Raw genomic sequence first — 16,366 nt, 5'->3', positions numbered from 1 at the left:
TCCCCTCGCTAGCTTCGCTGGGGCCAGGGGTGTGCTGCCATGCTTCTTTATTTTTCTGTTCTTTCGTTCTTTTAAATTGCTGGTGATTATTACTAGTCTTATCGCTGCTATTGCCACCGTTGCTAACTGGCTGCACAGTCCATGGGGAACTGGGGGACAGGTGGGATGGTGAGTGGGTTTGGGGGGGGGGTGACGGGAAGGCGGAGTTTCCATGTCCTGTTTGGCCCACCCCTCAAAAAATTGCCCCAAAGAAGCTTCTCAACAGGGCCAGGTCTGAGCCTGGCAGTATCTCTCTCCCCAGCCTTGTCAGTACCCTGGATTTTTAGGAGTCTGAACCACATTGTAGGATGCAACGGTGAAGAACCAGCCTTTTGTCTGCCCCAAAGAGGCAGGGGGCAGGGAGGTCACTATACCCCTCAAGAAGAGGCAGCTCCTCACAGCATGGATGTTGCTGTGCAGTATGGCGCCTTTGCTTGAAAATGGCAGCGCGGCCACATCTTTCTGGGAACTGACACTGTGAATCTAGCCTGAGAAGGTGCATAGCCACTGAGCCTGGCCTGCTATTGCCAAGAAACTCTGCGTGCGCTGCTTAAGACTGGCTGCTTCCTGCTCCAGAAGGCCCAGCAGTGCAGCCACAGCGAGTCTGCAGCTGCTATCATGAAACCACCCAGGCATTGGCGATGCCTTATTACCAGCCCTGCAGCAAGCAGCTGGCAAACGGCGGTTCTTTATCCCAGCATTCATAGCTGTTCAGGGTGGTGGGGTGTTCACGCATGTCTGCGCTGGTGCTACCTGCACTTACCCCATTATATTACTGCAGGTCACATGACAAGCCCCACCCCCTGCCTCCTAACATACCCACAGAACTTTCTCTGCCCCACTGAAAGCTCTTCACCTTGGGTTTCCCCCCTTCCTATTAAGCTGGAAAAGGGCAAAGCTAGTATTAAGAGAAAGCCGCATTCCTTTCATGGAGAAAATATCTCAGTACATTTCTATTAAAGATTTCTCAACCTCTTTTCATTTAAAATAATTCCCAAACCAAGAGATAAAGTTTAGAAGTGCAGAAGCTTGGTTATTAACGTAGGACATTTGTCCTGAAGGGCCCTAAGAATTCACAGGCAGCAGAAAGAAGGGGAGGCCTCTTTTAACAAGGACTAATGCAGTATTAATTGTGCTAAGCTGATGCATGCTGGCAGCCGCATGGCATTGGAATCCCAGTTGGTGGAGGGAAGAGGCCCAGAAAGCTAGGGAGGTGCTGGCAGCAGTGAGCTGTTAAGATCTTGATTGGGTAGCGCGTCATGGTTCTTACCAGTTCATTTATAACACTGTAAATCCTTCCCAATCCTTATCCCGCCTAACTCTGCAACAACCCTGTGGAGTAGGTCACTGCTTCCATTTTTAAGGGCAGGGAGGTGGAGGTGGAGACGGGGCCTTGGCCACCCAATGGTTCCATGGCTGATGAGTCTTCTGTGCCATCCTCTGGAGAACATCGACTTGCGCTATCATAAACGAAGAGAGAATGTTAATTTGTTTAATGTGATAGAATCACAGACTTGTAGAGTTGGAAGGGATCGCCAGGGTCATCTAGTCTAACCCCCTGCAATGCAGGAATGTTTTGCTCAATGTGCGGCTCAAACCCACTACTCTGAGATTAAGAGTCTCTTCCTCTACTAACTGAGCTATGCCAGATGTATTAGCCTAAATTGCAGTTAGCTTTTTAAAGAGTTTCTTGGCAACCAGAATAACTTAAAACAAAGAATCAGCAGAAATTCTTGTGGCTTCTTTCTCTAGAAGTCTCCAGACCGCTAAAATATATATCCAAAGTATATATTGTATATTCCTGGCTTCTAAATTTAATGCCATGTCGTGGCGGAGGAGGAAAAGCTGCATAATGAATGGGCAGGGTCTATCAGCTTCTTAAAACTGACAGCAAATTGGAAAACCTCTCAAACAACGTTGCTTCTTGAACATTTGGTAGCCGGCTTGAAAGATTTCAAAACTTGTGGACTTGGCTTATAGCAGATGGGACACACTCATTGAACAGCAACCATGGCTAGAAACCACTGATTAATATCCTGGTCTCATGAGCTTATTTATACTCGTCCTAAGGGGAAAATACTTTGGGTAATTCTAGCTGCTTATCCCTTATTAGCAGCTTCGCTTGGGGGCTCCTTAACAGGGTGTGTGGGGTAATGACACCGCCCCCCCCGCTTTGTTCACAAGGCTGTTGTACCTCAGAAGCTGTTCTAGCATGAAAACAACTGTGTGAGTGAAATTCCAACTTGGGTTTTTGCCTCAGACCCTTAACACAACCTGTTTGGAACTTGCACACACTAAAAAGCATCTTTTGTCTAGTGCTCCCTAGCGATGTTTCACTGTGTACTCTTCCGATAGGATGGTAGCAACCTGCCTATCACCAGGTCAAACCATTGGTCCATACAGCCCAGTATTGTTTACTCTAAAGGTGGGGAATCTCCAGCACATGGGCTAATCTCGGCCCACAAGGCCTTTCCCCACAAATCCTGGTCAGCTGAAGAGTGAAGTCTAAATCTTTCTGCTGGGAACAGGTGTGTATAGTCAAGGCAAGCAGAAAGTAGTGTTTTGCAAGCAAAGGCAGAGTGCTGGTGAAGTCCCCCTCCACTAGCTTTCCTTGTAAAACACACCTTTCTTTCTAGTGAGTGGATCCTCCTTTCAAGGTGGGGGGAGTGGAAGCTGCTTCCATTTGCACTTTTCAGCCCTAAGACTGTGCTAAAGCACTTGCCTCTGAAAGTCTCCCCATCTTCTTATTGTAAACCCCCGACATAGGGTTTGAAGCGGAGTGACATGAAGGCTTGCAAAGCAATGCCTGTCTGCCATGTGACATCGTGTGATGGGTGGATCAGTAGCCCGGTCCACCTGTCAAACTTGTCCCATGAGGCCAATCTCATGGGCCTCTGTTTCTTCACCCTGGTCTACTCTTGACCGGCAGCAGTTCTCCAGTGTTTGGGGCTGAGAAGGGCCTTAAGATTCCTGGCATTCCTTGTAAAAGGCGCGTGCCCCACCACCAGAGAGTGAGGATCCCTGCAGTGGCTCTTCTGAGAAGGTTGGCAGTGGTGGTGCAGTGGGCCACCCCATGATGCCAGGGGCTCCCAACAGGTGGGGTTTTCTGTGTTCCCTGGGGACTGTGGCAGGCACTATCTGGAGCAGTTGGCTTGTTTTGTCTTTTTTTTCCCTTTTCTTTCCCTTCTTGTGTTGCTGAATGAGGTCTCATTGTTGTATGTGCTGGTCTGTGGCTGTCAGGGCCTCCTTAGGAGGGGTCTCTAGTGTTCTGCACCTTTTAAATCTCGCTGGAATCCAAATCCAAACTCCACCGCCGTGGGCTTCAGAGAGCAGCCAATGCTGACAGAAAATACCCAAAGTCGTTGCCCTCTCCACCACTGAGATCTTTCCATCTTTGCCTCCCTGTCCTGTATTCCCCACCTCTCTTGGACGTGCTGTTGTTTGCAGCCTCTGACTGGCGAGGCCAAGCAAGGAGGGCCTGCAGCTATAGCATTCTGTTGTTTTCGCAAGTGAGGTGCAAGGTGGCTTTTGCTGGAGGTGATCCTGGGGGTCTCTTGGTGTTCAAAACGACCCCTGCTGTATTGACTGGCGGTCGCAAGGTCTCTCAGGATCTGAGCTGTCTGGTATGGATTCTTTTTATTATTATTATTTTGGTGATGGCTTGTGCAAAAACTTTTCCCAAGACCCTGGATTTGGATCCTGGACACTTGAGTTTCAGTGTCAATTTGGGAAGGGCCACTGGAGTCTCCTGTGTTTACTGATGGGATGGTGGGTGGGGGCATCTTTCTAAGCCAATCCCCCTCCCTCTCACCTCACCCTGACTAAAAGTCACCAGAGCGGGATTCCATAGAACTTTTATTCTGAGATGGGCTTATACAGAAAAGACTTTCAGGTCATGTTTGTATTTCAGGCCCCACCCCCACCCCGCCTTTTGGGTGGAGCTCTGGAGGCCCAACTTAAAAGCCACACTGAGGCAGGAAAGGGAATAGCTGATTCCTGTAGTTTCAGTACTCATCCCTTTTTAATCCTGAAGCTGCTGTTAAGCTCTGCTTCGTGCCTGGAACTGTATGTATCCGGGCAGGCAAGTCTCAGGGACAAGAACCCACAGCTGAAAAAGACCATGTAGCCATGGGTTGTCTGTTGGGAAGACTCTTGGTGCGTCTTTCTTTTTAAATTAGTTGGAGCTGGCTATGAGGCAGGATGCAAACAGGGCAAACAGAATCCCATGGAGCTCAGACTCTGACTAAGCTATGAGCTTTGTCCATAAAGAGCCTAAGTAGATCCCAGCACTAGCAGGACACTGATGCCTCTTCCTTCCCCAGCATGTCAGCAGATCCATGTCTGCTCCATAGCATATGCAGCAGGGCACTTCTCTTGATGACCACCACCTCTGCCTTCCGCCTGCCCCCTTCAGCTGCTATGCTCGCCATGTAGCCACTGGCTGCTGCTGCTGTGGTGTGCGGCTGGCTCTGGCTCTGCTTGCACTGCTGACGCCACTCGCTCTCTTACACCGCCTACTTGTGCCTGTAGGCTCTTAGCTCTGCCTTTGCCTTAGCTGCTCTTGTGCCCAGCACCCTCCTTTCGGCCTGGGCATGCATTGTCAAGCTTGCTTCTTCTCTGCGCAGGTGGCCGGGTGAAGACGTGGAAACGGCGCTGGTTCATCTTGACGGACAACTGCCTTTACTACTTTGAGTACACCACGGTGAGTGGCACAGGGTGCTCTCGTAAGTGTCCACGGACGTGATCCCATGACGGGATTGCTAATGTGCAGTTTTGAAAGATGGACTATGGTATGTAGTCTTAGGCTCATGTAAGAGCCCAGGGCATGGGTTATCCGGAGTCAACTGCATAGCTGAGCTCTTACTGATTGGTGTGGGAATGGTGTAGAGCAGGCTTCCTCAACCTTGGTCTTCCAGGTGTTTTTGAGACTACAATTCCCATCATCCCTGACCACTGGTCCTGCTAGCTAGGGATCATGGGAGTTGTAGGCCAAAAACATCTGGAGGGCCAAGGTTGAGGAAGCCTGGTGTAGAGGTACTGCAGACTTGGCTTTAATTATTTAATATATACACACATACCACCTTTCCCCCCTGACAAGGATTCAAGGTGGCTTACACATTACAATAAGAACAGCTAAAAACACAGGAAGAAAAACTATTACTTATTAAAAAGCAGTTAGTTAAACAAACCTTTATAGTTTAAAAACTATCTAAACTAACTATATATTATTAGAAAGGTACAGATAGTTACGTTGAAAAAAGTATGGCAGCAGCCCTTTCATTAAAAGCAAGTCAGTTGCCCAAAGCCTGTTGTAACAAGAAAGTCTTCAGCTGCTGGCGGAAGGACAGCAAGGAAGGAGCCAGTCAAACTTCTCTAGGGAAGGAGTTTCAGAGTCCGAGAGCAGCCACCACAAGGCCCTCTCCCACATCCCAAAGGTGCCTGTGAGGGTGGCGGGACTGAGAGAAGGGCCTCCCCCAAAGATCTCAGATCCTGGGCAGGTTTGTATGAGGGATTGCGGTCTTTCAGATAGCTAGGACCCAAACTGTATTGGGCTTTATAGGATATATAACCAGCACTCTGAATTGTGCCTAGAAACAGACTGGTAGCCAGTAGAGCTGTTGTAACAAGCGGCTCTCAATCAGCCCCAGTCTACAATCTGGCTGCAGCTCTTTGAGCCAGATGAAGCTTCTGGACACTTTTCAAAGGTAGCCCCATGTAGAGTGTGTTATAGTAATCGAAACGGGATGTAACTGAGGCATGTGCCACTGTGGCCAAATCAGACATCTCAAGGATATATATTGGGTACAGCGCATTCTGTTGTGGACCCATGAAAGCGAATGCCCTAATAAAGCTGTTAAGTCTGTCAGATGCCATGGTTGTGTTTGCAACAGTAGGCTACTCCTTTCAAATGAGCATTAAGGATGAATCTGTCTGAGAGCAGTGTTCTTCCTGTTCAATGTTGGGATAGAAGAACCTGTAATATTTTGTCAGAATGAACCAGCCTGGATGTGTCTGAATTAACAAATTGTCGTCTTGCAGGACAAGGAGCCACGAGGCATCATTCCCTTGGAGAATCTGAGTATCCGTGAGGTTGAAGATTCCAAAAAGCCCGTGAGTAAATGCCAGTGCTGGAGAGCACTTCCTAACTGGGTGGGAGCCCAGGCTGCAGATGCTGTGTGCACGTAAAAAGAAAGAAAAGGATGGTACCAAGAAAAAACTGAATTGTGCAAATCATTAACTAAGCTTGCCCACTTTTGTAGAGTTGATTCTGATTCTGCCATGGGGGAAGAGGCAAAGCTATGCAAGGACACCCAGCTGGCTACAGAAAAATCCTGCGCAGGGATAAGTCAGGCTTTTGAGACTTGACTCATCTTTTCTGCCCTAAGAGCAAAATGCTTGAGATGTTTGCAAGATGATTTTAAACCTGCACACAAAGTACTATTTTCTGTGCTTCTGCAGTGCAGAATATGCACTGTCTTTTGGAGGTCTCCAAGGTGTTGAAGGACCTTGTCGCATCTGAGCTGTTAGTGACTACACTTGGATAATGCTATGAGAGCTTAAATAGCCAAGATAAGGAAAAAGCCCCATTCCTGTTCACAGCTAGTTCGCTCCTTCCTCTGCTTTGTGATCAATCCAACCAAAAAGTCTTCACCCATAGTTTCCTTGTTTGGATGAAATGGGGAAACTGTGGTTAATCAGTGATATTTCTAGTGTGCTTTCTTGAGGAGCAGTGGGGCTGCATGTGTGGGTAAAAGGCTTATTCATAATTACGTCTGATCCTCAGACAGCTTGCCAGTGATTTCTATCAAGTCGTTCTGGTGATAGCTGCAGTGGGCCAGGAATGCTGACCCAGCTAGTGGAATTGTAGGCCCTTGATGAGAGTTGCCTTCCCAGAGTGTTGCATTGCTGTCAGGAAGTCATACCAGAGAATTGGTTACTTGCTGTCGAAAATCCTGTAATTCCTGCTCTTGAAGGATGTCTGGGAAATCCCTGGAATATGCAGAAAGTTTGAGCTGGTGTTGGCCACAAATCAGTTCTGTTTATCCTTCTCTTCTTGCAGAACTGCTTCGAGCTGTATATCCCTGACAACAAGGACCAGGTGATCAAGGCTTGCAAGACTGAGGCAGACGGGCGTGTGGTGGAAGGGAACCACACTGTCTACCGCATCTCTGCACCCACCCCAGAGGAGAAGGAAGAGTGGATGAAATGCATCAAGTGAGGAGGGGCAGGAATGATGTCAAGGGATCTGGGTAGTTTGCTTGAGCAATGTGTCATTCATTCATTCATTCATTCATTCATTCATTCATTCATTTGTATGTTGCTTTTCTGCACACACACACAAATGCTCAAATTGGCTTACGACAAAGAAACAAAGGTGCATTTCAAACAAATACTACAAAACAATTTCATAATAACAAACCTCAAAAAACACATTTCAGCGCTTATAAATATAACAAAGGTTACTTACAAATGTAGCATCCAATAGCCCAAATTAACAAGGGAGCTTCAGTTTCAGCCTTAGCCCTAGGAATATGCCTCCCATGATGTAGCTCACAGTCCCTTTCCTGCAGCAGCTTCTTATAAGGCTTACATGGGCAAAGGGTGGAGTAGCTGTAAACACCCCTCCCATGAAAAGAATTATTTCCCATTCCTCTAGATTTCCTCACTGTGAGGGAGGGGGGGCGCAACTCTGTGGTTAGGTGGGCACCTGGAATTTTGGGGAGGAGATGTAGCAGCTGAGAATGGGGCCTCTCTATAGCTCCCTGGTTGAGATTTGCCAGTGGGTTGTGGGTTATGAGGGGGAAATAGGGCAGCCCTTAATGAAGCGCAGTCCCCCTGATCTTCCTGCTCCCTCTTCAAGCTAAATAATGCTTCCTTCCAGAAACAGTCGCTAAGGGGGTGGACTGATCCTATAATTATGTGCTAGGTGGCATCTCCAATCAGTTGGGGATTTCCCTTAACACTTTGTGGTTTTTTTTACTCTCTCTCTCTCTCTCCCCCCCCCCCACCTCCCACTTGTCTTCAGAGCTGCAATTAGCCGGGATCCATTCTACGAGATGCTTGCTGCACGCAAGAAGAAGGTCTCCTCCACCAAGAGACATTAGCCACATGGCTTTGTTGAGTAGCAGTGACATTGGCAGCTGTTGCCTCTCCGTCTCCTGGCAGAGAGGAAGAGGAGCGAGACGACACAGACCCGCCTGCTCTGCATTATGACCCCGAGGGGGGACTAGCTTCAGCTTTTGCTATTCTTTTCTGGTTTGGGGGCAGGAAGAGTTGCGGGGGGTAGGCTATGTTGATGGCAACCACCAGCTCTCACTGACTTATTTAATTTGCAAGAATGCCATCTCCCTGCCAGCCCCTCAGCTGGGCAGCTTGAAGCCAAACCACGTCACTGGTAGCCCAAGTGGCAGGAAGAGAAGAATTGTTGGGGTCTTTTCTGCTACCATGGCTGACTTGTTCCTTGCCTGTGCCGATGGTGAGGCAGACCTATTCAAGCTGCCAGCGAGAAGTGTCTGCTGTACCAGGCTTTAGGCCTAATAGTCTCCGAGACCCTGAATCAGGAATGGACCACAAACTGCCAAAGGCATAGATCAGTCTGCAGCAGAGGTTGGAGGCATGGCTCTCTAGCACTGAAGCAGAGAGATCCCTGTGGCCCTCTGCATCGCCATGTTGCTCCCTGTTCTTTGGACAGGTAAGCCCAATGGCGGCTTTTCCCCAAAGCAGTTGAGCTGTATGCTCTTTCATGTTTAATTTCCAGGGTTCTCTGTCGCAAGGAGTTTTATTAACCACGTTGAGTAATAAGCAACCAAGAATGTCAGTCCCAACAGCTGGCATGATGAATAGCAAGGCTGCCACCTCCAGGATTTCCCCTGCCCTCGTTCTAGAGGGCACTGACTTAGGCTGCCTCGTATGTGAAGCAGGAATGAGGCCAGCAGAGGGCTCACTCAAGCAACCTTGCCCAGATGAGAAGGCAGTGCTCTTGTGAGCTAGCGGCATGCATGTGGTTGTGGGTGGGCAGGTAGCGTAACCCTCATGGATGCTTTACAGGGAGGCTTTTCACCCCTTTGCCAGTGGCTGCTGGGAAACCCTCTCACCCAGCAACTGGGCACAAAAATTTATCCCTGCAGCCAGAGCTTCCTCCGTTTTTTGTTTGTTTGTTTAACATTGCAATCGGGAGCAGACAAGAGCTGAAGAGAAAAGACCTGCACCATTCCCTGCTACCCTGAAGAAAGAAGCTGAAACAGGCTGGCTCTGGATTCTTTGACATAGGCTATCTTCTTACAGTTGCACTTTTCAGTAGAGGGAGTGGATGGATTGGGATGAAGGCTGTCCTGGACAGTGGGGGCACTTCTTGGCTCTGAAGCACAAGCAGATGATTGGTTGCTGGGGAACCATTGGAAGCCCAGGGTGGGTGGGGTATGAGATGATGGATTATGCCTGGAGCACTGAGCTGGGGTAGGCCGTAAGAAGACGGTTTTCCCCGACTGTTGATTTCATTATGCGCCTTGGAAAAGCTCCAGTTTTCCCCAGCTCAGTATTAATCTATTTATCGGAGATGTACATACTCTCTGTATAGATTTTTCTCCTTTTAGATTATTTTGTATTTGTTTTTAAATAAGAGGATTGTTTTCTGTGAAACATAGCAGAATTCTAAAAAAATTGCTGTGGCACAAGGGGGGGCGGGAAGCAAGGGGGTTGCGGGAGGAAGGTGGAAGTTACTCCTGGTCAAAAAGTTTGGTTACAGTTTTTTGTGTTGAATCCTTTTCCACCCCATTGTTGGGTTTTTGTTGCCACAACCTTGTGAACTAGCACAGAGCAACTGCAGCAAATAAATGTTGATCTCACACTTGGCTCTATGCCCTTCTTTGGCTGCCTCTGTCTCTGTGATCTACATTTTTGTGGTTTTCCTATTTGAGGTTAGTAGCATTACATCAAGCAATTCCGGGGCCTTGGGCCAGTCTATTTAGATCTGTAAGATTGAGGACATTTCTGTAGCCATACTGAGGAAGGGTTTCATTGTGGCTTCCCTCCCCAGCTTTAATTTTTCTTTATCTGCCAGGGGAAGCTGCTGGTAAGATTGGTTTAAGTTAAGGGACCAGAATGTAAAGCATTCATCTGGCTTCCCAGCATTGACATTGGTTACTGATAGCTAGCTGCTATCAGTAGCCAGATGCAAAGAGGTTATAAAGCGTACATTAGGAAATGAGGTTACAGTGGGTTGTATTCAAGCTCACACTAAGGCAAACAGGGCAACAAATTCTCCTTGCTCAACAGAAAGTTCTTTCCCCAAACATGTTCTGGAAAATCTCCTAACCCTCTGGAGCAGAGCTTGGGGATTGTGTGTTTGGGGGTGGGGAGATGGGAGTGGAAGTCCCACTGTGCTAGCAGAAATCCTTGCACAGGTACAATTATTTAACTGGATACTGCCCAGGGTGTTGTTTTTTGAGAGGGGCTTAGAGAAGACCCTGGTGGATTTGGGATAAGACAGCAGGCTACAGTGGGGCCCCTAGTCTGTGGATGATTTGGGTTTGCATCTCCACAGTACAGTAGTGTACACAAGCTGTGGAACCTGCAAGTTGTTATGTTTGGGGAACAGCAAGAGCAACCCACTTGTGGGTAAAATGTAAGCATGCCTACACTGAACCCACCTCGTCACAAACCAGCATAATGTTAAGATAGTGTTATGTCTATGCCTTTCCCCTGCATGGCTTTGCAAAATCAGTTTTTGTTTCATCAGATTCTGGATTTTAAAAGCTGGGGCTGTGCCTAGATGGGGTTTACATGCCAGTTGACCTCTATCTATTATAAAGCTTTAAAATCTTAGTAGCACTGTATACTTACAGAATAACAGGATTACCTCCAAAAATAGGCAACAATTGCTTTGTCTAAATAACATCCAGCAAAACTTGGGTGTTCACCTCCAGCGTGTCTCAGATTCTACAAAAGTGAATTAATCAGTCAGACAATTGCATTCAAAATACACATTAGCAGAACAAAGGTGGTGTATCTAATGCAGACTGTCTTGATCACCACAGCTCTTCCTGATAATGGAGCAAGTGGGGTTGAACTTTAGCTCATTTCCTGCATGGGTTCTTAGTAAGAACTTCAAAATTCTGCTCGGGTCCACTATATTTCTTTTAAAGATCCCGCTCTTGCTAAAATTGGTTCAACTTTTCAAACTCATGCAGCCTGAGCAGCAACCAGCAGATGGCACCAAGGTATCACATTTGGGTTTGTAGGGGAAAAAGAATGCTTATCTGCAGAAATTACCTTACCTTAACACTCTAGGCTGTTTTTCTTAAGGAATGTAAGTTTATAGCAGCTTTGCAAAATGGTTTTCAGTGCCCACAAAATGTAAATAAGAATCAATGTGCTATCTGTGATGGTAGTGGGTAACCTGGTTTGATTAAGTCATAGGTGGGATGAATATGTTAGCAATGCTCATGCTTCTCATGATCTTCCACCCCTTTCTCTGATATCCAAAGCAAGGGGTGGGGGTTCACCTTGCCTAATATGTGGTCCCTGCCTGGCCTCTATGGGCGGGAAAGAGGATTCTCCTCATTTCCTTTTATGGCAGTGGTAGCAGTAAGTGGAGGAAGTGCTCTTTCTAGATGCTCTCAGTACCACATCAGGACTGAAAGAGCAGTGGTGCTTGGGCTTTCTGGCACTGTAGTATGGGGAGGGCATCTTCCAATGCTGCTATTTCAGCTTTTAGGGGAGTAAGGAGGAAGGGTGGATGTTTTGGGGTCATGGGGAGGTGCAGATCAAAGGAAACCAGGAACCCTCTGTCCCAGATAATTTATTTTAGCCAGAGAAGACTTTAAGGGTGCCTTAATAACTTGTCCTCTCCTTTTGCAGTGCCCCCTTAAGAATACTGGGAGTTTGCTTCCAAGCTAAGCCATGCTTTAGGCCGACATCCATGGCATCACTGTTGCTTCTGAAAATACTGTAGAATGAGACCCTACTTGTTCTCCACTACCATTTCCACTTCTACTCTTATCTAGTCCTCTTTCAGGGCTCCTGATTAGCATCCTTCTCCAGCTTGTGACATCATATCCCCACCACCAAACCAATTTAGTTTGTCTAACAGCGAGACCTGTACACTCTCTCTGCACAAGGTTCTTTCTCTGCCAACCTGGTCCTGTGTATGGTCTTCTCAGTGCCTCTTATTCTTCCATCATGGATGATTTCAGCAGCAGGAGCCACAGTATCCCTTGTGGGTTTCAAACCATTCCTCTCCGTTGCAGTCTGCACAGAAAAATGTGTCTGGGAGGATCTGTACCTTTGGGGTGAATATGTAGTTATTGTGCCCTGGGGTCCCAGGAAGGTGACCTGGAAAAGAAATTGCAATTAATCTTACAAAGAGTGAAAAATGGGCAGCACGAAGATATCCAAGCAACAATGATTGCATTTTTCAGTAGTGGTGCCTAATGGCAGAATACTTTATGCAGTTATGTGCTTCTTAATGCTATATGATTTTTAGGAAGCTGTTATTTTTCATTACCGCTCCCTCAAAAGGACATTAGATTGAGCTAGTTTGAAAACAAGAAAAATATTTGCTGCCTTTTACTGCACCAGGTTTTGCCCTAAATTGTCTAGATATCTGATGGAAGGCCTGAAAATGTCTTAGATTGGAAATTACATGGTGATTTGAAAGTAATTCACATGCATTTCCAACCTCCCTGGAGATGCTGGTGATTGAACCTAGGAGCTTCTGCATGCAAAGCTGATGCTCCACCAGTGAACTACAGTCCCCCCCCCCAATCTACATCACTCCCGGTGCCAGGTTCTCCATAATTTTTAAAATTTATATATGTGGGGTTTGTTAAGCACCTCTCTAAGCCAATCCCCCAGGAAGCTGCTTTGACTTCAAAGAACAAAGGCAGAATCATTAATACCCTGATGAAAGGTCAGATATTCAGAGTCAGACATGGAAAGGGGTGGCGTGCCTTCTCCAGCTGTGTGTTACTTAGCAGAATTGAGAGGGGGAGATTGCCAGAGAAACGGGTGTGATGTCACCACAGAGGTTTGGGGAACAGGGTTTTCTGGGAAGGAGGAGCAAGAAGTGGGTGGAGCTCTGAAGTGTGCTGGCTGGAAAAGGCTGCACCGAGAAGCATGACTGGCCTGCTGCTTTGGACCCAAGCTGCTGACAAGAGGAGCAACGAGAGATAGTCTTGGGATGTGTTGTTCTGCACTCCCACCACTGAAGGCTTCAGCTGTAAACATGTATAAAATAAACCATATTTCTTAAAGACACTGGTCTCTATTGTGCCTCATTCCAAAGGAACACAAACCCAGGAATCTCTTGCTACTGCTTGACAGAGATTGGGGTGGCCTGTAACAATATAATTCCTGAATGTGATACATTTTCAGTGCCCAATGCACCCCGATTTTGCTGTGTGTGAAATAGTCTCAGTGGAGCAAGGGGTTTTACCTCCATAAAGAAGCCTTTCCCTCTCTCTGATAATTTGTCCACTTCCACTTTATAAATTCCTGCTTCCTGCAAAGGGAAGTGCACAGCTAACTTGCTCTGCTTCTAAACTCAAGATTATGAAGGCTTAATAGTAGGAACTAGTGTGACTTGCAGCAAAATCTTGAACTATGGTATGCTCCTATTGAATGTTCCAGCCATACCTTCTTTCGGGACACTCTTTGCAAGTTTAAGGGGATGGGACTGGTTGGGGAGGCTCAATGGGAATAGTATTGGAAGTGAGGCTCCCCTCCTCCCAAGCAGTTGCTTCATTCTGTCTAATAATAGGACCAGCCATGGATCTGGAGAAGTAGAGCTGGGGGGGGGGGACTTATACAGAGAGACATAGTGGTTAAGAGCGGTAGATTCGTAATCTGGGGAACTGGGTTCGTGTCTCCGCTCCTCCACATGCAGCTGCTGGGTGACCTTGGGCCAGTCACACTTCTCTGAAGTCTCTCAGCCCCACTCACCTCACAGAGTGTTTGTTGTGGGGGAGGAAGGGAAAGGAGATAGTTAGCCGCTTTGAGATTCCTTCAGGTAGTGATAAAGTGGGATATCAAATCCAAACTCCTCTTCTTCTATTGCCAAGAGCTAATTTCCATTCCTACTACTTACACCATCTCCACCATCATGCCCTAAGAGGCCCTTCCCGACACTGCCTGCAAATTTAGGAGCACTTTTGCAGGGGGGAATCTTGCAAATGCAAACAGGAACCATCTCATGGGGCAGCCTTAGGTTTAGAGAATGCCCCCGCTGTGGATAGCAGTGCAGAATGAATTCGTAGCCCCAATTTTTTGCCTCACACAATTTGACATAAAACAGCCGAATAGAGATGTTCCTTCTCCCTTGACTAGGTCCTCCATCTGCCTTTCTGCTCATCCATGACAGAGAAGCATCAATATGCTCCTCTGACCCTACTCTTCACAAAAAGTAACCAGTGGTTGGTTGACACTGTTAGGCCACACAGCAATCTTAACAGCAAATGAGCATGGCACCTGCGGGAAGAAATGTATTTTGCAGGCTGACTGCTGGGTCAATCTAGTGTTTCTACAACAGAAGCGCAGCTGGGAGGAAAATGTAGCAAGTGTGAGAAAAATTAACACGTACTGCTTGTGCACAAACAGCTTTGACTTCCTCCGCAGTGTGAAGAATGCTCTAAAATCTCCAGTCCACTTTCTCAAGTGGCAACCATAGTATAAGACCCACTATCCCACCAGGGGCCATCTGAATTAACCTGAAGTCTCACCTGAGAATGGAAACAGAAAGATGTGACTTAATAATCACTGAGGAAACTGCTTGTTTAAAAACAAGTACCTTCAGCTACTCAAAATTGCTGAAATAATCCTCCCCTGTAGAGCTCAAAGTGGTAGCAACATAACATTTGGTACAGAAGGGCTCTTGATCCGTGAAGAAGTAAATGATGCCTGTGGTATTTTCTAGAAAGAGATAGATGGTGCAGAAAAATCACGCCCTTAAAACCACTGTATCCCCAAGACAAAAAAGGGAGAAAGCAGAAATACCAGGATGACCCACACACTTCTAAACCATGAGGAGATAAAGGTGATAAATGCCTGGTTTATAATGTATACGGGCTACACCTATAAGATGAACAGTAACTGGTTGCCCTACTTGGTTTCTGTTATACAACCTTCAGCCAGATATCCACAATAAAACTACTCCCCAGAACAGAGGCCTCCTGCATACTCAGTGCCAATATTTTTCTCAAGGAAAGACTTTTGCCTTTGGGAAGCACTAGATGGCAACAACATGAACATATCTTACACAAATGGCCCTGCTTAAAGGGGCTCTGGTCACTCCTAGCAGTGGGTGGGCTATGGGTGGGCTATGGGAGCAGAAAAAAGCTGTGGGAAAAGCAAATCCACCCCCTTCCCCCCCAAAAATATAACCTCAAAGTTCACAGGCCTAATGCAGAAAGAAACTGCAAGACATATGTGAAGGGGTGTAGAATAAATTTAAAATGTGAGGGGTCGATTCAGCTGCAAAAGGCTGCCCACAGACATTGCCAAAAGCACTGTGATCCAGGCCGAAGCCTCCACTGCACTGAAAAATAAAGGCCCGCAGCAGGGCAGAAAGAGCAAATGCTCCCTTTGCTGGCTTGGTCAGACCTGAGCAGAGAGACAGGCTGGAGATTGTGTCTCCTCAGCTCAGCTGACCCCAGATATCATCTCAAGGTCAGTTATGCAAAAGTCTCTCCCACTAGCTGTCACCCAGGCATGGCAAAGCATTCTCTAAACCTAAGGCTGCCCCATGAGATGGTTCAGTTCTGCACGCTGAATGACTCTGCTGGACAGAACAAGGATCAATAGTATACTAAAAGTGAAATAAAAATATTCTTCTTGGGAGAGGAAGGAGAAAACAATACAATTTAGAAAACCACAGGTTTGAGGGCCTGTAAAAATAATGCCTGTTTGGAAAGCCAAGGCACTTGCTTACTTAGCTCTGTTATTGGAAGTAGTGGTTGGTGTGTCAAAAGCGAGATTCATATTTTTAATTTGGTAAAGCAACAAGTAATGTTGTCTTACAGGGCAAGTGCTTGAGGGCATATGCTAGCACATTGTTCTCTGTGCATAGCATTAAAGCAAAGGAAAATAATGCATTTGAAGGATATTTAAATAATTAAGCTTGAAAAGGCACAGCTTTGTAATAAAAGTAGGGCATATTTTCTGCCTAGGGAGTTTCCAAAGCACAGAGTTCTCAAATAACAAATTGTAATCATCAGCGCTGAGAGCAATTTAGCTCAAAGATGTGTGTAAATCAGAGTTTTTTAATATGAATGTTTAAAAATTCCACATATATTAAAAAGCTCTGCACTTTTTTGATCTACACACATCTTTG

At 46.7% G+C, this 16,366-nt stretch overlaps 1 protein-coding gene across 5 annotated transcripts in view; it reads left to right on the top strand.

The window, feature by feature from the left end:
• The window catches only part of CYTH1 (cytohesin 1), a gene marked incomplete at its 3' end in the record, with an annotated part of 63,260 nt that extends 53,374 nt beyond the window's left edge, over positions 1-9,886 (top strand). For 3 of the 5 annotated variants that reach the window (XM_081185285.1, XM_081185282.1, XM_081185286.1), the window contains exons 10-13: positions 4,663-4,741; positions 6,079-6,150; positions 7,100-7,254; positions 8,066-9,886. In XM_081185285.1, coding sequence (XP_081041411.1) covers positions 4,663-4,741; positions 6,079-6,150; positions 7,100-7,254; positions 8,066-8,144 — 385 coding nt within the window. Of the gene's footprint in view, positions 1-4,662; positions 4,742-6,078; positions 6,151-7,099; positions 7,259-8,065 lie in introns of those variants that run through there. The other 2 variants (XM_081185284.1, XM_081185283.1) reach the window with 2 other exon arrangements.
• Positions 9,887-16,366: the final 6,480 nt, after the last annotated feature.

This window comes from Podarcis bocagei (assembly GCF_964188305.1).
Source record: "Podarcis bocagei genome assembly, chromosome: 2".
Lineage (NCBI taxonomy): Eukaryota > Metazoa > Chordata > Lepidosauria > Squamata > Lacertidae > Podarcis > Podarcis bocagei.
The sequence above is the reverse complement of the archived record's forward strand: the minus strand, read 5'-3'. Positions and strand labels throughout refer to the sequence as shown.